Here is a 25,054-nt window from a genome sequence, read left to right on the forward strand (position 1 = left end):
TTGTCGTTTTGTACGCCGGAATCCGAAGCTTTGCTGTAATTGGAGAGCTTTTCCTTGAAGCCGGGGCGTGTTGCTGGGCAACGAGATATAGCAATGTTGCCTATGCAATGTGTTCTATCTGCAATCGCTTGTGCAGTAATAACAAAACGTGGAAGGTTAACGAGGCTGTTCCAGCTGCAGGTTGCTTCTTCCCCAGTTGGGCTTTTTCCTGGCTGCGTTTGCAAGGATGACGACGTGTTCCTTTTAACTTCCCACCGTTCCAAATTGTTTCGATGCAGGCTGGCTATACTGGGAGTTACGACGTTGAAGAGAGATCAAGATTCCCACAACCTGCCTGAGGCCGACCAAAATGAAAACATACGCTGAAAAGCCCACACACAGCCACGCTTGCGAGCGCCACCTCACCAACACTACCCAACAATGCTCTCGTACTCACACTCAACACACACACACACACGCGCGCGCGCGCTCGTTCACCTTTGCGTTTCTTCTGTCCCAAAAGGCACCATTTTCTCAACGTTTCACAAGGACGATGGTAACGATTTTCCAATTTTCCACCTCACTTGTGATTAGTGCGTCTTCCTTGCTAGGTGGGTGAGACGATATTCTTCACTAAATTCCACGTTTGCTTACATCATATCTCCTGCTTCGCACGAACGTAGCGCTTTGCTACACGTCCTTTCTCTTCCAAATCGGTCTGACGTTTGAGAGTGCGTGAAGTTTCGTTTTTGGTCTACTTTGTCTTCGTGCATCGTGGCAAAGGCTCGCACATAGCATTTTGAGCGGACCCCATCTTGGAAATCATTTGACAATGCATACATTTTCACCACGCTAGGAAGATGTAGAAATTGTTTGTACCGCCATTCCAACATTCTTAAAAAAAACTTATTTTCTGTTGCTTTCTATTTCTTCGGGGGCGTATGCGTTTTTCACGTGTAGTTAAAACAATCAAACACCTATTTTTTACCTAATGTAGGGAATACATTTCGTGCAACATCATGTTCGGTTCACCATAATTCACCACTTCTTATCCCCAAAATTGAAGACCAAAACATACAATCATTTCTTGTGAAATGAATTTAACAGAGAGGTGAAGAATCAGGTGAAGAAACTACGAAAAATTACCTAAAAAACTCAAAACTGTACAAAACGCCCTCGTTCCACCTCGAACAGCATCTTGAAAACCGCACGTTTCAACTACGAACAGATACATCGCCCTTTGTTTATCGTAATCGTTCAACTTTTGCAGTACCGAACCCAACGTCATAATCCGGTACAAATTTTTTGTTTTCCTTTGCCTGCAGACACCTTCCGTCAAGTGCTTTTTCAGACAAAAATGGCAGATCGCTCGTATCGATTGTGATGTTTTTCGAAGCGAAATTGTGCCTATTTTCTCTAGAAAAACTTCGATATTACGTGGAAACGTGCGCACAAGTAAACAAGCGCGATGCTGTGTTGAAAGACAGGTTTGCTTACGTGTTATCGGTGTGAAAATTGAGCGAACGCTTTCAACAGCGACATACAGCATAGGAACTGGTGGTGTTAATTCGGCAAAACACCGCAACACTCAACGGTACTCTTGGTGCAACGGTTGTCTGGAAAACTAGAGCAGCAATTACGCTGCAACACACATTCTCCGAACGAACGTGCCAATAAAATACGCGGTTGCAAATGTCGCAGAGTGCCCCAAGACGACATCCTCCCAGTGGAAATGTCGAGGTTAGCAGCATGTCGGCAAAGTTTGTTGACACCGAGTGGGAGGCCAGGGAGGTAAGTGAACGCATCAGTTATTCCCCAAAACTTACCTTTTGCTTTCGATCTTTTACGCACCGAAAACGGGACGCTGGAAGGTTGATCAACCACGGCTAATGATTCGGCAGGGGAGTTGTTTATGGACGTTGCACAGTACAGCTGAAGAATTTCTACCAGCCAATCCAACATTTGTTGAGTTTTGGGAAAAAAACGACTCGACGCCGGATGCAACGTCTCGAAGCGAGCTTCAACTAAACTGCGTCCCTCAAAAACCCAACACGTTCGTTACAGTTGCGTTTCTTTCGTGGCAACAACATTATATACACACGAAGGTGATTCTTGTCAATCGCGCAAAATGTTATTGTTTGCGTGGGGTATCCGTTATGAAAACAGCACAATGTGATGAGCGGTCATTGGGACCACATGTTTTTGCAACCGGCTGACGGATGATGCGCAGCTACTACGCTAGAAACATGAACTGACATCGGGCAACGGTTTGCCATCGCAGTGGTCCTTCCACCCGTACCAAGCGTCGAATCCGTGGCGGTTGTAAATCAGCTTGGCGCACTTAATGTCATTCGTAATATCATCATTCAGAAGACCTTCAAAGATGGAAAACAAAATCAATATGACTGCCATCCCGATTGATGCTGGTAGCTCACACTTACTCTTGCACGGTATATTGCACTCGTTGGCTCCATAATTCGAATCACACCAGTATCGGTTATTGATCTGAAATATTCCGTAATCAGTGGAACCGTCGACGTTTTTATGTGTCGCTGTGGTACTGAAGGAACTTTCGTGCTGCACAAGGCAAACCCCTTGTATGGAGAGTAAACAATTACATAAAAAGGTAATGAGTTGGACACAAAACTCTTTACTTACAATCCGGTAATAACCCTCTAGGAATGCCGTTGTTGTGTAATGCCTTTACAAGCTCACATTTCTTGTACGTTTTTGCCTCCACGATGGTATTGCTTACCACGAGTACGAGGACGACAGCGAAAACTAACTTCATTTTCAAACGTCCGTTGAAGAACTGCAATAAGAACTGCACTGATGCACTTTCTTTTGGTGGGCAAGTTTTTATACTTATTGAACCTCTTAACGCCATACGATCGCTAATGGGACATAATCATCCCTTCCTCGCAACATAATCATATTTCGTTTGTAATACTTTAGTTGCATTGATAGTGAGCTCCGATAGTTTGCTTGTGGTTTGTTTGAAATGATCGGCAATAGGCTTTAATAATAATAATAACAAAACAAACCATTCACTAATGCACTGGGAATTTCCCTGCATATTCGGATTTTCCGTGCAAAATTTAATTTTTGCTACATGGTCAACTCGCAGACGGTATCATTGTTTTGTAGGCCCCCCTATCTTTCTACGATCATTTACCTTTATACTCATGAGAGCTAGCAACTATACATAGGCTACATTTGCCTAGTATTATTCATTGCTTGTTGGCAAACGGATGCTATTTTCCAAGATGAATCGAGGATCATCCGCTAAAGTATCCCAAGTGGATACTTTAGAACATAAATTCGCTTTGTGTCCCAGATTGTCGTCGGCCTGGAGTATCCTCCTGCAAGCCATCCAAAACATCGACCTTCTTTCCAATTCCTTTGCTTACCTCCGCTCCGTATTCAAGTATATTAGTAAAAGTAAACGGATCCACATCCTACTTTTGTTTGCTAACTACCTCATCCACATTGAAAACAATAATGCTGTGATTGATGTAGAAGTCCTTGAATGTTCATTGTGACCTGTTTTTTGTTTTCTCCGTTCGCTTAAACGCTTAAATTAGTCTGGTTTTATCTTCCCCAAACTGTAACAACAGACAACCACGTGCGTTCTGTTTTGCTACCACAGCATATTTGCACACTGGCTGAGAATATGTGGTACTTCTGTAGCATTTCGGTAAATATTTTCCTGTTTCGAAACCAGAACACATTTGTATGCCTTTCTGTTTCCGTGAAGTGTTGCAAACTTTGCAAGAAGTCGTACTATTGATCTTACGTGTCTTGTTTATTACTTCTAGAACAAGACTAACGGGAAACAACCTGTTCTCAAAAGCTGAGCAAATACCATCCAAATTCAGGCTTATTAAATGTCAAAGTCTGTTCTAGTTCAGAGAAGTTTGTTCCTTATCAATTTGACTTGATAGTGCAATAATTTCTATGATTTATTAAAGTTCCTTTATCCTTAAGGACACACTTAAGACACCTTAAGGTCTCATCTAACGTTCATGACAAATTGGTGGTATTGATTTAAAACGAGAATTTTTGCCATCGAATGTTTTTTTTAATTTGTGTTTATTCTTTTGAAGTATTTTATTTTAATTAAAACATTGCGTGCAAATATCAAAATGACTATTCTGCCTTCTTAAAAGCACGAATTAACATTGGGCAGCGTCTTGCCTTTGCAGTGATTCTTCCATCCGTACCAAGCGTTGAATCCGTGACGCTTGAAAATCAATTTGGCGCACTTGATGTCATCCGTGATATCATCGTTTAGGAGACCTAGGAGAAAGTAATGATATACCGGAAAGAGTAAATAAAATCAAGCGACAAAACAAGGGTCAAAACCAAGGGAACTTACTGTCGCACGATATCTTGCAGTCATTCGCCCCGTAGCTCGAATCACACCAAAACTTATTGTTTATCTGGAATATACCGTAATCTGTGGACCCATTTTTGTTCTTATTCGTCGCCGATGTCCTGAATGCACTCTCGTTCTGTACGAGACAGATCCCTACGGTAGAGAAAATAGAAAGTTCGTGTACAATAGTTAAGCTTCCTAACGTTTCCCTGATCGAGAACTTTTTACTTACAATCCGGTAGCGATGTCTTCGCAATGCCATTATTTGCCAAAGCCTTAGCTAGGTCACATTTGGTAAACGTTTTAGCCTCGATCAAGGCACAACTCACAGCGAGGGCAAGCAAAACGGTGGCGTACACTTTCATCCTGGAACTTGTTATCGTTGTACGTTATCTGCGCAACAGAAAAACTTGAACTGCGAATGGTTCCCGTTTGGACTCGAAGCATTATATAGCAGTTCGGTATGCAAACATCTGCCACTATGAGCTACGTCTGTGGACATAATTCTGTTTTGCTAATGAGCTGCATTCTGTTTTAACTTCATTGTAATTGATAATGAGTCGAAGTCAGGTTGCCTTATCTCAATTTGTTGTGTATGTTGTGATGAGTATTTTGCGTGACAAAGTAGCGAAACGGTTCGAAACAAAAACATTTTCATCAAGAAAGCCAATAATTTGGCGTGCGTTTGAATTGAGAAATTCTAGTTCGGTAAAAAAACATATTAATTAATAAAATGAATAATTTTCTACTGCGATTTTAAAATTCTGAGCGAGTATTCCTCGTCTTATTTCTTTGTACAGCATTAGTCCCACTGTGTACACACAGAAAAACAGCTGGAAGATGAACGGATGAACGATGGATCCTCAGTGCAAGAACCCGAAGAACGGCTACTATCTCACGGCCGAGCTCGGGGATTTTCTTGACGGTTTCGTTCGGGGATTTTTAGAAGAATGGGGTTTGTGTCATTTTGTTTCGTACATACATTGAGTTATGTCTTGTAGTCTGTCTACTTCCTCTTCGCTTCAAGACCGCAATATAAGATAAAATGGTCCATCTCGAGTAAAATAGTTTGTTGTAAAAGGTCTCGTTAAGCAAAACAGTTTTAACTTAATAAAAAAATATTAAAAATGTAATGTATTTCTACTACTATTTACAGTCCCAACGCCAGCGCGAACTGGAAGAAGCTCGCGCAAGAGCTGCGCAGATGGAAAAGACGATGAAATGGTGGTCCGACTGTACGGCAAACTGGCGCGAAAAATGGAGTAAGGTAGGTCTTGTCGTCGTTCACTGACCGAGCTTGCTTAGCTACGACGTTCTACCTTGCGGGTGTCATCGCTACACTAAGGAAGGAAGGATGGGAAAATATTAAATCAATATTCTTCCCTTGAATTCCGCGACTTTTCCTTGTTAACGGAATACTGTGCTGTTTGGCATGCTCGTTACGCTATTTGCATACGGAACATTGCTATCGGAATGTAGAATCGCCACGAAAACAAGGGAACGTTAGTGTAAAAGTGAAGCTTATGTGAAGTAGCTGCTCGCGAAAGAGTCTTTCCATGCAATTCTTGGTCTTAGTGAAGACACACTTTAGCTTGTGGCAACGTAGTGCTTCTTGTGGTGCACACACAATGCAATCGTGCTTTGCGGAAATGCTCGAAGAGCTGGAAAAAGATACTTCACGTGTTTTGTCGCTGGTGGCGGTGCATAAAAATCCAGAAATAAATAAACATTTAGAGCGCACCATTAAAATTACTCTTTTATACACTTTCAGGTACGCACCGAGCGGAACAAAGCCCGTGATGAGGCGAAACAACTGCGCAGCAATCTAGAGGCGGCCATCAAAGAATCGAACTCGTACAAGCGGGAAAAATGCGAACTGGAAATGCAAATCACACAACTCAAGAAGGAGATGGAAAAAGTGCATACGCTCATGATGAAGCATGCCGGCCGTTTCAACAAAGCATCTCTGGATGCAGCAGACGAACCCGATCGCGATGGGCGAGGCGATAACAATTGCTCACCGGACATATCTTCCGACGGGTTGAAAAACGTCAACAGTGAGGATGGTTTGGTGACGAAGCTACCAAACCTACCGGATGATGGTTCCGGTGCCGGGCTTCTGGCCGCCAATGCGAACGCTGATCTCGACATCGAAGAGTACATCCTGCAGGGTGGCGCCATGCCGAAACATTCCGTAGAGTTTAAGGACAAGAGTGAACAGATGGCCGAAGAGCGTCGCCTCATACAGCAACTCTCTAAGGACGATTACGACGAGGACTATCTGTTGCAGAAAATTACCATGCTGCAACTCCGCCTGGACGATGCACAGAAAACGATTCAGATCGAGCGGGAGGAGAAAAACACCGTGCACCGTAGTCTGGAAAAGGCACGCCAGGATATGCAGGAACTGCGCGACAAGTGTGAAGAGTTGCGGGCGGCCAAACAGGATGCGGTACGTGAGCTATTGACGCTGCAGGAGCAGCACCGTGTGGAGATGCGAATCACGCACAACTCGCTACAGGAAGAGATCGCGGCCAGGGAAACGCTCGAGCGACGATTGTGCGAGTTGCGCACGGAGTTGGAACGACTGCAGGCAGAAAATGCGGCCGAATGGGGCAAACGGGAACGGCTCGAAACGGAAAAGCTCAACATGGAGCGGGAAACCAAAAAGCTGCGCGCCGAATGTCAAGACTTGCAGGAGCGCCTCGAACGAAAGGGACGCCCGCTTGTTAACAGTGACGTTGAGCTTCGCTCGCTGCAGCAGGAATTGCTCGATAAGAATAAGGTAAGGCTTGGCATGTTCCGGAAGAGTGTTGGAATTTAAACGGATCCTTTTTTACACCCCTCCAGGAGCTCAGTGACATTCGTCATTCGCACAGTAAGATGAAAAAGATGCTCTCTGAGGCCAACACCGAGCTGGGACACGCTGTTCGACGAGCGGAACAGTACGAAACGGAGGTGAAACGGCTGCGTTCACGTGTGGAAGAGCTAAAGCATGAGTTGGCCTCGGCCGAGGACGAGCTTGATGCGGCCTGCAATCACGTGCGCCGGTTGCAGCGCACAAACGAAGAGCTAAGCGGCCAGACTGAAGGTTTGCAGGTGCAGATACAGCATCTACAAACGAGGTAAGATACAGCAACTGCGTCAAGGATTGCTGACTCCGAGGCCCATGGCCCGTAACGTTTTTCGAATCCTTTTCTGCACTGCATTAGTGAACTCTGGCACAACGCTTAGACATTTAGACAAACACACCCCCTTTAACCCATTATGACAGATTGGTTTGTACTTGGGTTTATGTTTATGATCCTAGTTTGGCCTTAACACGCTAGCAGCAGTAACACTAATTTTTGCTAACCTATTCCCCCATTCGACTCCTATTAATGATACCATAAAATTTCGTTTCTTTCCACCTATTTTCTGTACACCTGTTCGTTTCTTTCTTTTCCCTTCTGTTTTCTCATACATTGGTCGGGTGCTGGTGTACTGAAAAAATTGTCCCCATATGCATCCATTTTGCTGGTACTCCTCAACATCTGCGCTGGTGTTCCTTCGCACTCGTGTCGCTTTTTCGTATTAACGATCTTGCGTTACCTTACTAACCCTGCTCGTGTACGCTACTAACCATCGCAATCGAAACGTACGCCACATCTACACCAGTGGTAGTCCCAAGCAGCAGCAACATCACGATGCCAGCAACTATAAAGCAACAAACCGATCAAATTACACTGCTAATGTGAGCTACAAACCAAATATAAACGATCTGAAGCAATTGTTTGACAATTCTGCTTCACGTCCGTTTACCGATCGTAGCGATCGCGTAGATCGTAGTGCTGGTGGTGGGCCATCCAAAATGTCCGGTTTGCCAGTGCGTGAGCAACCAGCTTCACTGACGTCCAGCGTCAATCCACAACCTCCATCATACATACCGCTCTCGTCCGGGTCGTACTACGATGCCAAACCAAGCTACATCGATCATGATGCTCCGTCACCACCATCGCTCAACAATAACAAGTACGAATTCGAACGTGCCAAGCAAAAGTTTGATAACATCACGCGTGCTGCAGCGGCCGCTAGCAGTGCCGGTGGACACAAATCACGAGGATCCGGCGGTAATGGTGTACCATCGAAACAGCACAACTCTGCCGGAGGTTCGGCTATACCGAAGCGAAACACATCCGGCTCTTCGTCAGGTGCAGCGGGGTCTTCATACTACGAACCGAACGTATTCCCCGGAAATGGAGGGCCAGGAGAGATGCGAAATGGGCGCGGAGCACAACATGCATCCGGGTGCGATGATATGCCACCGACAAAGAATCAGAGTCACATTAACGAAACCATACAGCTGTTCGATGTCAGCCCGGGAGCGTATGATCAATCGCCGGGAGCAAATACGGGCCTGCCGAGAGGTGTCGGACAACCGATCAAACCGATTAACATTGGCAAGATGAACGATGTCAATCTGGATGGGTTAAAGGTATCGGAGGATGATGAAGTGAGTAGCAATCCACCCGTCCGTTAGCATGTACCGTTGGTGTACCAGCCTACGGGTGAACCGTTGGATGTGTGGTTTGCGATTGTGAAACTGCCATTTTGTAGATGTTTCGAGTGTGCGTGTTTCGGTAGATTTAGTTTAATATTGTATTCGGTAGTGCATGCTAGTAGTTTTTTTTTTCGGTTATGTTAAGTATTTAATACTTTCCTCGTTCCATTGTATGCCATTATCTCTGATCCTTTTAATGAGATTGTCCTTCTTATCTCACCTTCCCTACAGACTCCGTAGCTCCCATGGATCCACCAGTCTTCTTTCAGCCAACGAAGATAATAGCGATAATGAATGATTGGAGGCACAGACTTGCAATCATCGCAGACACAACGATATACATCTATTTCTCAGGCATGAATAACATGGAACAGGACGTGCATCGTCCCTCCCAGTGCTTTGGGTCGTAAGCTCAACCCGTGGGAAGTTGCTTTTAAATGAGCCTCTACCCTACTACTGGTATTCTCAATTGCTCTCTGAACGGTGCAGATTGTTGGTGAAAACGCGCATACACTCCATTATTCGATGAAGCGAACCGACCGAGGTTCGATGTAACTCCTAATACTCAGATAATAGACTCAGTACTTACGTAGAGTAACGTAAAAGTATTATTCATTCACAGGATTATTCCTCATCAGTTCTTTCATCGTTTTTTTTTTTCAATCTCATGATGAGGATATAGTGAACCCTCCAGATTATAGTACAACAAGATAAGAAACTGTCTCCAGAAACATATAAGTATTGCAAAACATTCAGTAGAGCATAAATCGTACTCTTTAAAGTTTAAAAATTTAACATCTTTTGGTACCAAAAAAGCAATCAAAATTTCTTCTCTTTACTTCTTACATTTGTTACAATTCTACTGTGAAGTAGGATATAAGTGGACAGAGATTATTACAAGCATAGCATATATCCTGTGTATTGCGTTTAGAATGGTTGAAATATCGTGTGAAGAGTGACAGATTTGACGTGTTAGAATTATAGTTTATCATATTCTTAAAAATATAGATCCTTAATATATGTACCTCACAATCGGTATTGGGAGAGCCCAGATCCGAACACTAGTTTTCTGAACGAAGTACACTCAAACCGGATGTTTGTGTTGAATAATCCTATTTATTGTCTCCTTCAATGTGAGTGTCACTTAAATCAGTAAAAATTAATTAGTGCTGCGAATTGTGTTACCTCTGATTGGTACTTATTTTTGTTTGTAAGTAATTATAGTTTGATAGCATCCAAGTAGTCTGATTTTTCTTTTGGTGCCTTCTTTAAAATATTGTTCCCCGGTTACTACGGGATTTACTGGCAGTGTCATATTAGAACAAAGCATTCATCTACTATCTTATGTAAACCGTTATGTTGTACGCACTATCAATGAGCCCTCAACATTTACCATTGGCCGGTGGTTTCGGTCGACAGATTTTACTTCGGCCGTTCTCACCGTGCACGATGTTGCAGGAGAAGGTGAAGTAACCACAAGTGGACGATTTTGTGTAGTACGTCGACTCGAAATTCTTTCCCGGGATTGCCGGTACCTTGCTCTTCTCGTCAATGCCCGTTACCTGTTTCGTTACCGAGATGTAACTATCCGGATGGCCGGTCTTTTGTGTTGGTGTTTCCGCTTCGGGTCCTTCCGCGACCACATTCGAGGCCGTAGTCGTCGTTGGGGTATCTTTCTTTGTCGACAGATAGCGCGTAGTGTACTTTGGCGTCGTGCTAATGGCATTCACTACCGTCTGCTGCGTTCGCTCAGTCGTCACGGCGTGTACGGTTGAACGGCCGTTTTGGGTCTGAACCAATCGGTAGTTGTCGCCGTGCGGTACGAATGCGGTTTGCTTTTGTGTCGGTCCACCCTGGGTGAAAACACGTCCGTTTCCATTCGTGCGCACGGTCACAGTGGACGGTTCTGTGACAACATAGGCTACGGGGGTCGTTTTGACGGAGGATTTCGGATCGGTTGTCACCTTATCGCCACTACGCGTAATCTTCGGCGTAGTTTCGTACTCATCCTCGTACTCTTCCTCCTCTTCGTCCACGTCTTCATACTCTTCCTCTTCACCGGGAGGAGGTGTTGTGCTGATGAAGTTCACTAGCAAACAAAAACATGGTGTTGAAGCATACTGAACTCTCTCAAACCACGCATCTAAAAAAAATCTCACTTACCCGAACTTTGCTCCGATGTCCGAGTCCTCATACCATCTACAGTTTCCTTCCTGACCGTAGAGCTAAAGAACACAACACAAATATCAGTAAAATCAAAGACCGATCACGCGCATTTGCATGCATTTTTACTTGAGTGCTTTTTGATGACCTTTCAGCATGTTTGCTCAACCGTGCAATTGTCTCATGCAGTTAAAATCGATCGTGCTGCGTATCAGAACTACTGTGCGTGTGTTAGGAACATGCCATTACAAACGGACACAATTGATGTTTTTCGTGAACCAACTTATCCATACCCAATAGATTTCCCAAACAGTCCAATCGATTGGAACAATGGTTTGCTTTTCTCTCGATAAGTGTTGACCTGTTCCTTGGTGCCAGAAGCTGCTTGTGCTGCCCCGTGGTATGCAATGCCGAACCTTTAGCCATGTAAAAACAATTAGCAAAGTTTCACGAGCGCAGACGATAACATTGTGTCTCTCAACACTTACTTGAAATTGCCACTAATTTGCGATTGGCTTTGGCCTGAGTGAGCACCCGACTGGGCAGACGCTTGTCCACCACCGTTGAAGATATTTTGTTGATCAACTGTACCTTCGCCTTGCGGACGGAAACCTATCTGTGCCTGGGAAGACGTTTGTCCCGGTCCGCTCGACTGCGCATCAGCCAAGCCTCCTTTCTCGTTGGCAACCACCTCTGATTGACTTTCGTGTCCTAATCCTCCACTTTGGGACGTTGCGGATGTGCCGCCCGTCTTCGAATCAACCTGTACCAGCGATTGAGATTTGCCAACTCCGCCTGTACCTTGGGCAGAACTCATAGCTCCTTCCTTTCCGCCCGACACTTGTGCCTGTGCTGCACGATCTTTGTCGCTTGTTTGAGCACTGGCACTAAACGAACCGGTCCCCGTGTACGTACCGGAAACCTGCGTTTGGGCGGTGCCACCATTCTTGCGACCTTGAGCGGAAGCAATAACTTCTCCGTTCTTTACCGACGATTCTGCTTGCGAGAATGCATCATCTTCCTCGTCTGGTAACTGAATGGATTGTGGGGGCAAACTGCCACCACCACCGGCTCCCTGTTCAATAGTTGTTGGGTATTGATCGATAGAAGATCCACCGCTGGGATGCTGTTGGCCGGCTCCTGTACCTGACGGATAAAAACTTGCACCTCCAGCACCTGTTCCATCAGTGGGATATTGTCCACCAGGATATTGACCACCTGGTAGAGTACCAACGCCTGTACCTCCTGGATAATGTCCAGATCCACCAACTGCTGGGTATTGACTACCCGGATAGCCGCCACTTCCAACTCCTCCTGGATACTGTCCAGTACCTCCAGAGTATTGACCTGTTCCATCAACACCAGGATACTGACCTACACCGGAACCAGAACCTCCCGGATACTGTCCTGTTCCTATCCCCGCGCCTCCGGGATAAAGTCCAGTTCCACCAGGGTATTGTCCTGTTCCTACTCCAACGCCACCAGGATGTTGACCAGTACCTACACCATTACCACCTGGGTATTGTCCAACTCCACCAGGATGTTGTCCTGTTCCGGCTCTCGTTCCTCCAGGATACTGTGCAGATCCACCGGGATACTGACCTGATCCTGTTCCACTGCCGCCAGGATATTGTCCACTACCAGCAGGATACTGACCTGTACCTATTCCAGTGCCACCAGGATATTGTCCAGTACCGGTAGGATACTGACCTGTTCCTGAACCAGTTCCACCAGGGTATTGACCACTACCAACTCCAGTACCTCCCGGATATTGTCCCGTTCCTACACCAGTGCTTCCGGAGGGATATTGCCCAGCGCCTCCAGGGTATTGTGCAGATCCTCCTGGATATTGACCAGTTCCCATTCCGTTGGGATATTGTCCAGGACTTCCACCAACACCTCCTGGATATTGACCTGCTCCTACCCCGGTACCACTAGGATATTGACCTGCGCCTGTTCCAGTACCACCTGGGTATTGACCTGCGCCTGTTCCAACACCTCCTGGATATTGACCTGCACCTGTTCCTCCCGTTCCCCCAACTCCATGTCCTCCGGGATAGTGACCTGTTCCTACACCAGTACCACCGGTTGGATATTGACCCACTTCAGTTCCAACACCTGCGCCTCCTGGATGTTGACCAGCTCCAGTACCACTTGGATGTTGGCCTACTCCACCTCCAGGATGTTGACCTACTCCACCTCCAGGATGTTGGCCTACTCCACCTCCAGGGTATTGGCCTACTCCACCTCCAGGGTATTGGCTAGCTCCACCTCCAGGATATTGGCTAGCTCCAGTACCTCCTCCAACCGGATATTGTCCGGCGCCTCCAGGATACTGACCTGTAGTACTTCCTGGATATGGACCAGCTCCTCCAGGATATTGACCTGCTCCGCCAGGTTGTTGCCCATTACCTCCTGTAACTCCTGGATATTGTCCTGTGCCTGGCCCCTGGATATTGTGTGGTCCAGTTGATCCTGGCCCAGTTCCAACACCACCACCCGATGGGTATTGTCCTGATCCTACACCTGTACCAGGATAATACCCAACTCCCGGTCCACCAACTGATCCGGGATGGCTTCCTGTTTAAAAAAACGAGCAGCTTAGCTAAATATACCTAGCAATGTAAGGCATCCCAAGACGAATCACTTACCTACTGGATATTGTGCTCCAGTTCCTGGGCCAGTTCCCACACCGCCGGTACCAGTTGGATATTGTGCACTGCCACCGGTAGTTCCTGGGTGCTGTCCAGGATAGTACCCAGTAGCTTGACCTACAGTCCCAGAATGGATAACCGAGTGCGGACCTGTTCCTGGGTGTCCACCATGTACGGGAAGATGGTGTACGGTTTGCTGCGCACCACCCGTTCCTACCAACACTGTTACTCCACCTGGATGGGCATACACTGTTTGTTTAGGCGGTCCTTGGCTGTCTGGAGGGCCGGGGATAATTTTCACTGGTCCGTGCCCGTCTAATCTGCTGTCAGAACCGATCACAGTTTGCTTTGAATGACCTGTACCAACTAATACAGTTAGGCCGCCCGTAGGGTTCACGACGGTGTGATCCTGGCCTGGCAGTGTGACACTGTGTGGAGCGGAATGGTAGACATCATGTGGACCAGAGCCTGGAACAGGAGGTCCAACTAGATGAGGATAAGGTCCTCCAACAGGCTGCCGTCCCGTACCGGATCCTCCAACAGGCTGACCTTGACTATCATGTCTTGATCCACCCGATCCAAGCGGTCTTCCATGTGCATCGAATCCACCGATTGGTCTTCCTTGCGCATCAGATCCTGGCCTTCCGAAAGGTCTTCCATAAGCATCAACTCCTCCACCAACTGTTCCTCCATCCCCAGTTGGTCTACCGTGAGCGTCGACAGAAGGTCTTCCATGTCCATTCCTTCCTGTTCCAAATCCCTCGACTGGTCTACCAAGGCCATCAACGCCTGGTCCTCGAGCACCAGGTCTTCCTGTTGCATCCGGTCCTACACCTCCGGTTCCTGTTCCTGCAGACACTCGTCCATTAGTTCCCGGACCGTCTACCGGCGGTCTTCCATGTGCATCAACACCTGGTCCACCAGTTCCAGGTCTCCCATGTGCATCAACACCTGGTCCACCAGTTCCTGGACCATCGATTGGTCTACCATGAGTATCAACACCTGGTCCACCAGCACCAGGCCCTCCAACAGGTCTGCCATAAGCATCAACCCCCGATCCAGCACTGCCCGGACCTCCAAAAGGTCTACCATAAGCATCAACTCCGGTTCCTCCCGTTCCTGGTCCTCCAACAGGTCTTCCATGAGCATCGACACCGGTTCCTCCAGTTCCTGGGCCTCCAACAGGTCTTCCATGGGCATCAACACCTGTTCCCCCAGTTCCTGGCCCTCCTACAGGTCTTCCATGAGCATCAACACCAGTTCCTCCAGTTCCTGGTCCTCCTACAGGTCTTCCATGAGCATCAACACCAATTCCCCCAGTTCCTGGACCTCCTACAGGTCTTCCATGAGCATCAACGCCAGTTCCCCCAGTTCCTGGACCTTCTATTGGTCTACCGTGGGCATCTACACTCGATCCGTCGGATCCGGGACCACCGCTTAGCCTTCCATGGCCATCAAACCCTGTTCCACCATGTGGAGGACGTCCATGAGTTCCAACACCTGATCCTCCTGTGCCAGTTCCTCCAATAGGTCTGCCATGTGAGTCAAAGCCACCCACTGGTCGACCATAAGCGTCTAACCCAGGCCCTCCTGCTGTTCCAGTAGGTCTACCGTGTGCATCGAAGCTGCCTCCTGTACCACCTGCTGGCCTACCGTAACCATCGACCCCTGAGCCGGGTCTCATCGAGTGCCCGTTAGTACCTGGGTCGTACGCATCCGGTAAACGCAGCTTATCCACAGGCACTTTTAGAGGATCGGGTCTGCTGTCTAAGAAAATTACAACATAATTAGCACGTCCCATTAGGAGTTCGATTACATACGCCACGCATACCATAAACGTAGCTGCCACCACCATCTACCGAACCGTAGCATGTACTGCAATCTCCGCCAAGCGATTGGCTCTGTGCTTGTCCCATACCGTTGGAGCCCACTGTACGAAGACAGACACGATCGGTTATGTTTCATGTGTTGCTGAGTATGACTACGAGCCGACTGTTCTGGCGCTTACCTACTACTGCCCTGGAGCTGTGCTGTGTGGCTTCGGCTTCAGCTTTGCCATCTTGGCTGTTACCGAAGTGAAGATACTGCGACTGGGTCTGGCCTCGGAAACTGTGTGAGTAGTTATTTGCTATTAGTTAAAAATCGGTCCTCATTTTTCGCACTGAAACGGATTGCTTCACTTACTTTCCGCGAATGTTTCCGTTTCGTTTCACTCTGGAGAGTGGGCTGTTATCTATGTCTATCGAGTTAAAAATCAGCTCTGTGGATTTCTGGAGAATTTGTAAAGAATATGAAATTTGGTGATAGTTCATCGTTTGGGCTGCAGTAGACAACTAATTCTGTCTACGTTAATCGTTCGGAAATAAGCTGAAGTAATTAATATAACCTTCAACACGGAATGAATAGGATTTTTTCAGACGTTTACAATAATCAACCAATCTTTTGACGCGAACCATTTGAAGTATTGTGTGTCTGTTCCTTCAACACCACAGCCTCAATGTGGAGCATCAATCTATTTGTGGTGTTATCAGTGGTGCGACTTATTTTTTGCTGGTTCTATACACATACACTGCTCTGAGGTAGGTCTAATCCAGATCGTTTTTTTTGTTTTCGCGTTTAACTTTATGCTTTGCTTCATCAGCATTCAGCAAAAATACGTTCGCAATTGTACAGACCACAAACGAGATTAACACAGGGGACATAAAATTGGGGAAAAGTAGAACAAACCTCCGTCCAGGGATTTTATTGGATTTTTCAGTCGTTTCTTGCATGCGTTCCAATTTTGTTACAACAAAAAGGGACGAAATAGAACACCAAAATCAAGTGCACCAAGCAAAAAAAGTTCTCGTGTTTCCGCCCGGGATCGAACCGGGGGCCTTCCGCGTGTTAGGCGGATGTGATAACCACTACACCACGGAAACAGCTGCGAAGAGAGCCGCTCTAACTGCCTATATGAACTCTGCTTCATGATCCTAAACACACGTACTGTTCCCAATTTTACACCGGGATTGCTCTTACAGCACATCAAATATTTCGAATTTTAAAAATATAGACACTTACGGATTGTAAAACTGCCGATTGTACCGTTGCTGCGCACAGCGCCAACAATATTAACGCCCAGCGGGTAGGGCGCTCCATTGGATATCGTCTTTTTCTTGTGTTTGTCCAATTATGTTATTCCCTTTTATGTTGTTTTTATTCTATCCGGGCAAGATTTAATTTTCACTATAGTTTTCCACTAAAGTCACGGGTGTTTGGTAACATGACCGCTTCTTGCACTAGCTGGCAACACTTTTCTGTTGCGTAACGCAACGAGACGCAGTAGCACCGATCTGTAGAAAGAAGAACAAATCAAAATTTCACCAAATTGCACTACTGAATCCTGGAACCACCCCGGAACAGAGGAAACAGAATGGTCCACACCTTTCAGTCACTTTCAGCACGTAAAATGAGGTGTGTTGTATTCACTTCGCGTGTTCACTGGTGGTTTGGTGCACTTTCGAAACTATTGCAGATGTATGGGGTCCCTAAAAGAAGAACACAAAACCTCACCAAGTTCTAGCACTTCAGTTTTCCTCTCGAAAGGGAATAACTTGCACACAGCAAGGAACAGCAATAGAATTGGCCGTTAAGTTGGGGCTGTCTCGACCAGTGACTGTTGCCTCTTTACACTTCACACACTGATGCTGCCGTCGTCTGACACAAGACAGCTACCACCGATCACCAAAGGCTGATTGATTCCATCTGCCACCGGAAGCGCGGGATGGATGTACCACCATCAAGAAGACTCCGACAGGCCCAAGATGCGACCGTTCCGGCGAACAGTCCAACGGCAAGTGATTGGCACATGGGATACGATTTCGAACCCGGAGGCTGCAGAGTTCTCCAGAAGTCGGACCTCTATAGTCCCGCTCATCTCTCAGAACCGTTCTTTGATCGTTTGGTTCGCCGAAAGCAGCGTTTGTTTTATTGCGTTAGTACGTATTCCCTCTCTTGTGTACATTCATGTCTTTGCTGGGCATATCTTCTTCTCTCCGGTGTGGAAGGAAGTCTCTCTACGAGTAGATTACTCAGCAGCGAATCAATGTGCGACACAATCAAAATCGAAAGTGATCGTTACTTAACGCATAGCTACAGTGCCATTTACTGTGACACAACACCGTCAGAACAATCCGTCCGTATGGAATAATAACGTATTACAGACGTTGCACCACATTTTCTAGTACAACATCTGTAATAATGCTGGGCTGTGTGCAACAAACCCGCCAGATTGTGATATCAATAACACAGTTTGATCTCCATGTTGTTCTAATACTTCCGACCATCGAGTTCACATAAAAAATGGCAACTGCTATTGAAGATGCAAAGAGCCACATCTGCGACAGATGTGTTTCAACTTTGGTTTTAGACAGTGTTGAGCATCTTGAAATGGGTTGGCATTATTGCTAATGGCACGCAAAATTGACAGCATCACAAGCCTTTCCACGATTAACATTAACCCGGTGGTCTAAATACGCGCCCATGTCTCTAAAGCCGCTGATAAGCGGCAAACGCGTACGGATGCAAGGAAACAAATACACGTACACGGTGAGCGATAGCGGCCTTTAACAGTGGTCGAACGCGCGTGCGTTATCATTTTGCGCGCGCATTATTAGCTCATCGATGTACATGTACTTGGCGTTTTGAAGCGGAAGAATACTTCTTGGTGTCCCCGTGGGACACATGACGGAGGCGAATGAAATCGCTGAAGCACAACAGTTTCAAATGGAATTAGTAAGGAATGGTTTAATAATCAATAATATACGCAGACATGTACATTTTAGCTCGATCGCCAGACGGGATATGGATGAGATGCTGGTGTGTCGGGCTGCTGTTTGTGATCTCATTGCGCACAGTTTGGGACCTATTTTAACAGTGTGACATTGACCCCGGTGTGGTTTCCGAAAGCGATTAAATCGTGATGATGACCGCCGCGCGTTCATTCCTATCAGCCCCGCTTGTTCTTTTACCAGATTTGGGAAAGAATTTAATATTATGCGAGACGCTGTTCTTCCGTGTCCGGTGGTGCTGTGGAATCGCACAGGTCCGGTGATCTGTTTAACGGAAACATTCATGTGACGAAGTGTAACGAAAGCAGTACGTTTGCTAGCAGCAGGTCAGCACGCACGGTTCCATAGTGTAGCGGTTATCACGTCTGCTTTACACGCAGAAGGTCTCCAGTTCGATCCTGGATGGAACCAAGGTTTCTTTTTACTACTACACTATCCCCTCTCCATTTACGATAAATCTGCCACCACATAAATAAGTAACAATAACAATACTTTTACCATATTTGACGTATGCCTTTTTACGCATCTATGTTGTTGTTGTTTATTGTTTTTATAGAGGCTTTGAGCTGGGCACACATCTATGCTGTAGTACGAAATATTCCAATCAAGTAAGTTTCCGAATAAGCTGCAGTATGGGGCAATAGTAGAACTTATTTCGACTATTACGGCAATAAACATCCTTTTGAGGTTCTTCGTTTCCATTCGAAGGACTTTATTCTCGGTCTCAGGCTGAGTAAAAGACTATGGGACGCATGCATGCAGGAGAGTTCTATGCTTCAAATGTTCTGTACACAAAAAAAGCAAACATTCCCCTGGAATTCTAGTGTTTTCTTGCTTCTTCTCAAGTACAAAGAAAGTGCCACATTGCTGGCCGATGGCTTCATCGTATATCCCACGTCAACTTGTGGCGTTGTGTCTTGATTGAATCGCGCAATTAGTGTCAAATTTTGAAACATACCACACCCTTTTACGTCCCACTGTACGAAGCTGTTGTACGTGTCAACGCGCGTTCGCCACTTGGTGTGGCATCTGTTCCGTCGAAGGGCCGTCCCTAAATGCAATAATTGATCAGAACTAATTAAAACCGGTCCGTCAGTATTCTGCCATTGCCCTGCCCTACTGGCTTATACGATCGTTTGTTGTAAGAACGTTGCGTTTCCTTCCCTTCCGAAGCGTCCTTACCGGGGATGGAGAGTTCTAAAACTCGATTGAATGGATCAGTTTTCATCACCATATTTAGAGCGTCCATTTGGAGTGTTTGCTTTTCGTATCTCTACTAGCCAGTTGCGCCCCTTTTGCGAGTGGGTGTTGAAACATTTGATACGATCAACTTAAACGCTTGCATACGCATCGAAACGCGCACAACAAACACGTTTAAGTGGGCGAAAAGTGTAACAAACCCATCACCCCCATACGCCCCAAAGGGCCGATGCGTGCAACGAGCGTGTGATGAATTAATTGAATTAAGGGCGCACACGATTATGATGCGATTAATCGCGGCCCGATATTAAGTGACAGAATGTGGTGCTAGCAGTTTGGCTTTTCCCGCCTCCGCGTGTGTCACAATTCGTCGCTTTCAGGCTCTCTTTTTAATTAAATTTCTAACCCGATCGATCGCTCGCGAGTGCAGTGCAAGCGCGTAGTAAAAACGTAACAAATAAAACCGTGTTGTGCTCTCGTTTCGCATGGAGGCGGCTTAATCGCTTAATCGGTAAAAGTAATTGGAACGAACGCTATTAAAACCCATCCGCCACTGTGTGGTGACCCCGGAAAACAGGGTAAATGAAGCTGAACGCATCAGGTTTCCGTTTTCAATGTTTTCCCATTTGATAAATGACGCCTGCAAACGTTTCATAACCGCATCGCGACGGATATTGGCATTAGAGATACAACAGTTTTAATCAATTCCATTGCACGAAACTCCAATCTGATGTGACTTTTCCTTGACACTCGCTAGTCATCTAGCGGTGCGTTATCTTTTCTCGGATGCCGAAAGGTCTTCAGCTTTGTTGACAAAACAGCTACCAAGCGTAACACAAAAGCACAAGAAACGCTGCGGAAATTCATACAACAAAAAAAAAACACGATCTACTAACAAATAGCGTCCACGAGGCCATTCGAAGATGAAAGCAAAAACAGCGAACAATTAGATAAACAATGCGTCAAGCATCAATCATAAACGCCCGTTTGAGTGTCAAAAGATCGGATCTCATTCCAGCTACACGACAGGCGAGCGAATGGGAAAATGTAGCAGCAAGTGCTGTGTTTTCCCTGTTTTCCACTTGTAACTTCAGAATGTAACCCTTTTTTTGTGAATGTAACCCGCCGCATGATGGCTCTTTTGCTTGCCGGGGAGGTGCTGATTAGCATAGAATCGAAGATGTGACGATGAAGGTGAAATGTTAAACGCCTCTCGTCAAACAGAACAAATTTACGAAACGTTTATTGTTGCTGACAAATTGTTTTTCTTTCTGCTGCAGGGTAAGAATGGTTAAAGCAGCAAGCAGCTTCATGTCACCATTTGTCATTGTTAGTGGTTGGTGGTGTTGAATGACAATAGGGGAAAAAATATTCGTGGAGGGAAAAAACAACAAGCAAAAAAGTTTCTTGGTTCCATCCAGGATCGAACTGGAGACCTTCTGCGTGTAAAGCAGACGTGATAACCGCTACACTATGGAACCGCTGTCGGAAGCCTCTCGCTCTACGCTCATGATAAACCGAACACTCGCTCATGCGCATTTCCAACCAAGGCGGTGTTCATTCCGAAATGAACTTTTGACTGCCAGATGAAGGTGATTGTACACGAGCAAAACCGCCGTCGATGGAAAATGCATCATTCGTTAAGGTAGGTGTACACGTTATCTTCTCTTATGATTTGCGATATATTATGACTCTTCTCTTATAAATTGAATGGAATTATCTAATTTTCAAAAATATTAAGATGAGAAAAGTAAACATGTTTTATACATATGCTATGAACAATGCTTTTCTACGTCACAACGAATTCCATCTCGAGATGATAAATGATTGTTACTTTTTCTTCGCTCATTCACAACCGTTGCAAGATCACATCAACATCATCAAAACAAATCAAACATTTCAACAAATCATGACACGATTTAATCATGGACGGTGGATTTCGGCAGACTTCCCAGCCACCCTCGACCGAAACTCGATTATCACCCTCACCGCAACCCTAGAAACGGTTTGGAAAAATGCATTCTGTTCACAATCTGTCTCGCGATGCGACCTTCGGGTGGATCAAGTTAAAACGCAACACGCGGGCAAAAGGGCCAAAGGCACACCACCGCGAACGTTATATCCGAAGCGAAAATCTCCCCTCCTTAAAATAGGGGTGGGAGGTTAGTCAATCGACGGTTGGAAAATTAGTTTTTTTCTTTCGCTAGTTCATAAATTAAAAGTCCGCCCAAAAAAAAAAACGCAGACGCACACACTTACACACACACAGTAATGATGCCACACTGGAAATTTAACCTGATGCTGTTGGTAACCGTTGTCCACACCGTTAGGAGAACTAGCAGTGGAGTTGCGTATCGTTAAGCGACCGTTAGCAGCGTACAGACAGAGCAGAACGTATGATTGATATCGAAACGGATGATACGCGATGAAATATGTAGTTTTGCGCTCGGTTTTTGGTTTCGGTTACGTTTCGGAAGGTCGTCCCAAGTCGCTTTGTTCGGTTAGGACGATGGTATCTAGGATGGTGAAATGCCCTGCAGCTAGTCATCTCACCGGTTCGTCAAAAACGACTGGTTAAGATGCGGATTTCAACAAACGGGTAGTCAAGGTCAGTTTCGGGCGTATCGGCGCACAAGGTTGGCGCGTCGTGTCCGCGCTGACGTACGCATCGGACGCTAATTCCTGGCGGCGGGTGAACGTTTAGGAGAATGTTGCATGCATTTCTTCACCGCCCAACCGCTCATTGATGCATATCGAACGGTCGTGAGATCGAACACGGTAATTACCCAACCATTTATCGGCCGGTGCGACAGGCGGGGCATGCAATGTTGCGGAGAATATTCCCATCCCACAAACGGAATGCTGCTTTTTATTGCGCGTGTATCACATTGACAGTGAAAGAAAGTTTTACAACCACCGCTTACAAAACTACGCTCACAACCAACCGCCGGTAACCTTCGTGCATCGTAAGCGAACGTGCGCATTCGCTTTCTTATCGTGTAAAAAGTGTAACAATAAAAGCATTGTTAAATACTACCTTACAATCTACACTTTTCTCCACTTCCTTGTGAACACGGCACCAGAACTTAGCGGCAAAACCAGTTATCGACAGATTCTGTAGACCCACCTCGGACAGCGCGGACCCCCCTAACACAGCGCACCAGCAGGCCACCTATCGATCGTAATTATCTAAGATGTGAACTCTGACCGATCGCGCCCGTTATGACACCGACCCCGACGGTTTCGTTCTACGGGTCGTGGTTGCTAATTGACTTACTCTTTGGTAGCTAGATGGTCACCATCTGGTTCTCCGGAATGCCACACAACCGGAATGGGCTGCAGAGACCCTCAGGGTGCACCTTACGTACGGGGCCCTTCAATCGACGGTTAACTTCCGGAAACTACCCACCATGCACTCTTCGCCCGGGAACTCGTTCCGCTGGTTGTTGCGCGCTGTTCGACCACCCGCACCCGGCGCCGGTACGGAAAGATCCATCAGGAACTGTTCCTCGAGCTTGAACCATTTCGTTTGCGTTTCGAACATGCGCCGAAAGTTATCGGTCGCCTGTTTCAAACTTTGCTGTCCGCCGTAGGTGGTGGGCAAGATCGATGGGTCTACCGAATTGCGTAGTTCGTCGCGTGTACGATGGAACTATTGCACCCGATTAACGAGGCGGAAATAATGGGAAATTGTTAGAACACGGTGACAAGCCTGCCGAGACTTCCGGCAGCAGTACCTTGAAGCGATCTCTTATCTTGGGACTCAGCAGGGGAAGCAGAATGTCCAGCAACATCCAGGTGATTCTCGGCACCTGCACCATGTGTACCTCCTTCACGAACATCGTCACGACCTCGTTGATGGAATCTGCCATCATCTTGACCTCGGTCAGCCCCCACGCACCGACGTGTGCCATCGTCATCCCGGAACAGTCCACTATCCAAACCGTCCCGTGCACCTGCGTCCGTTCGTACTCCAAACACGTGTTTATCACCAATGCACCCAGTCTCATCTGCAGCAACGCAGTCGTTTCCTTCGGGTCCATTGCGCCGACCCGCACGAGGATCGCCATGCGTCGCTTCCGCTCGAACCCAAGCGGTACGATCGCGTCCAGATCGAGCATCCGCAGCACATTCGGATGGAAGGTGTTCACCTCGTCGCCGTACAGCGTTCTCATGCGCATCAGAAACGCCATACCACCTTCCAGGGTTGCGCAGGCGTCGGCAACGTTAAACTTCCGGTAGCGCAGAAACCGCAGCAGAAACACTGCGTCCGTGCGACATCGTACGATCTGCGGATGTTTGGCGATGAACTCACGCAGCTGCGCGATGGACGAGTCGCGTGTGTCCTCGTTCTCGTGCAGGTCTTGCGCGGCTAACGCCCGATCACACTCGTCCAGGGTGGATCGATACGGCGCGTACTCCCGCGGGTGTTTGTCCATTTCATCTTCATAATGCATGGCGGAGCAGAAGGAAGTGACACCTTTTGACGTACAAATTTACACTAAAGTCGTGATTCTGATGCTGGCGAGAGAACCCGTATGACCCTGCGGTTAGAACTGATGCTCGATCCAAACTGTTTCCAGCAGCGTCCACCGCGTCCTGTCAGCTTTAGCGAGCTTTTTCCCCCCTTTTCAAGACCACGGGTAATCGATCGCTAATTGTCTAGTGCTTGTCCGAGCTTCACACGCTCATTTGCAATTGCATGATAATGATTCGTTTTGCGCGTGTGTTGGTAATGTATCTCCGGAGCTCGCTGGTCAAAGGGGAAACGGGTTGCTCTAGAAAGCGTCTAGAACTCAGTCAATAATATACTACCGGGTTGGTTGCTCGTGTGTGCGCAAAACCACACGTAGTGACATAAGGAAATTGCGTGAGAAAGGTCTGGCTGTTGCTACACATCTGTCCCAACACTTGCCATCACCAAACCGACTGGTGATTGAGTTCCGAGGTCTGCCGAAAAACCCCCAACCTAACGATCCAAAACGATACCCGATGTGACACAACAGGCGAATTGTGTGTGTGTGTTTTTCATGCCGATCGGAGGCTGTGCTATGACGAACTCAACATAAAAAAGAAGTAATTAAACGACCCACAGACCCACGACAGCTCTGCTACTCCGCAGGAACTTCATCTCCCTGCCGAGATTACATCCAGAGAAAACAGAAGCCCGATTGTGTTGCACAAAAGCGCTATAACGCTACAGAAACCGACCTTACCCGTGTCGGCGTGTTTCGATTTCGCAGTCATTGAAATTGAGGTTACGTAATGTGGTTGGGTTGCGTGCGTGCCTCATCATGATGGAGGGTCAAAC

The 25,054-nt window shown here is 46.7% G+C and overlaps 5 protein-coding genes and 3 non-coding genes across 8 annotated transcripts; 2 read left to right on the forward strand and 6 right to left on the reverse strand.

Moving 5' to 3' along the window:
• Positions 1-1,671: 1,671 nt before the first annotated feature.
• LOC128711070 (coiled-coil domain-containing protein 102A) lies at positions 1,672-8,876 on the forward strand. Its single transcript, XM_053805935.1, has 5 exons — positions 1,672-1,770; positions 5,514-5,624; positions 6,129-7,142; positions 7,208-7,482; positions 8,015-8,876. The coding sequence occupies exons 1-5, from the start codon at positions 1,672-1,674 to the stop codon at positions 8,874-8,876; spliced, it is 2,361 nt and encodes a 786-aa protein (XP_053661910.1).
• On the reverse strand, positions 2,218-2,770 carry LOC128711073 (lysozyme c-1-like). The gene is made up of 3 exons (XM_053805937.1): positions 2,638-2,770; positions 2,421-2,573; positions 2,218-2,354 (listed from the first exon to the last, which is right to left on the reverse strand). The coding sequence occupies exons 1-3, from the start codon at positions 2,768-2,770 to the stop codon at positions 2,218-2,220; spliced, it is 423 nt and encodes a 140-aa protein (XP_053661912.1).
• On the reverse strand, positions 4,142-4,722 carry LOC128711072 (lysozyme c-1). The gene is made up of 3 exons (XM_053805936.1): positions 4,590-4,722; positions 4,358-4,510; positions 4,142-4,278 (listed from the first exon to the last, which is right to left on the reverse strand). The coding sequence occupies exons 1-3, from the start codon at positions 4,720-4,722 to the stop codon at positions 4,142-4,144; spliced, it is 423 nt and encodes a 140-aa protein (XP_053661911.1).
• A 1,403-nt stretch (positions 8,877-10,279) lies between the features above and the next one.
• On the reverse strand, positions 10,280-16,852 carry LOC128713857 (uncharacterized PE-PGRS family protein PE_PGRS54). The gene is given in 9 exon segments (XM_053808728.1): positions 10,280-10,986; positions 11,061-11,122; positions 11,354-11,476; positions 11,549-13,660; positions 13,708-15,481; positions 15,546-15,644; positions 15,723-15,823; positions 15,899-15,984; positions 16,775-16,852. Coding segments are annotated over 9 exon segments (5,142 nt in total).
• Trnav-aac (transfer RNA valine (anticodon AAC)) lies at positions 16,563-16,635 on the reverse strand. Its single transcript has one exon. It is a non-coding gene; the product is annotated as a tRNA-Val (tRNA).
• Positions 16,853-18,881: 2,029 nt separating the features above from the next.
• Trnav-uac (transfer RNA valine (anticodon UAC)) lies at positions 18,882-18,954 on the forward strand. The gene has a single exon. It is a non-coding gene; the product is annotated as a tRNA-Val (tRNA).
• Positions 18,955-21,151: 2,197 nt separating this feature from the next.
• Positions 21,152-21,224, reverse strand: Trnav-uac (transfer RNA valine (anticodon UAC)). Its single transcript has one exon. It is a non-coding gene; the product is annotated as a tRNA-Val (tRNA).
• A 1,895-nt stretch (positions 21,225-23,119) lies between these two features.
• LOC128714396 (alpha-tocopherol transfer protein-like) lies at positions 23,120-24,200 on the reverse strand. Its single transcript, XM_053809271.1, has 2 exons — positions 23,481-24,200; positions 23,120-23,395 (listed from the first exon to the last, which is right to left on the reverse strand). The coding sequence occupies exons 1-2, from the start codon at positions 24,198-24,200 to the stop codon at positions 23,120-23,122; spliced, it is 996 nt and encodes a 331-aa protein (XP_053665246.1).
• Between the last annotated feature and the right edge of the window lie 854 nt (positions 24,201-25,054).

The sequence above is a fragment of the Anopheles marshallii genome, chromosome 3 (genome assembly GCF_943734725.1).
Source record: "Anopheles marshallii chromosome 3, idAnoMarsDA_429_01, whole genome shotgun sequence".
Taxonomy (NCBI): domain Eukaryota; kingdom Metazoa; phylum Arthropoda; class Insecta; order Diptera; family Culicidae; genus Anopheles; species Anopheles marshallii.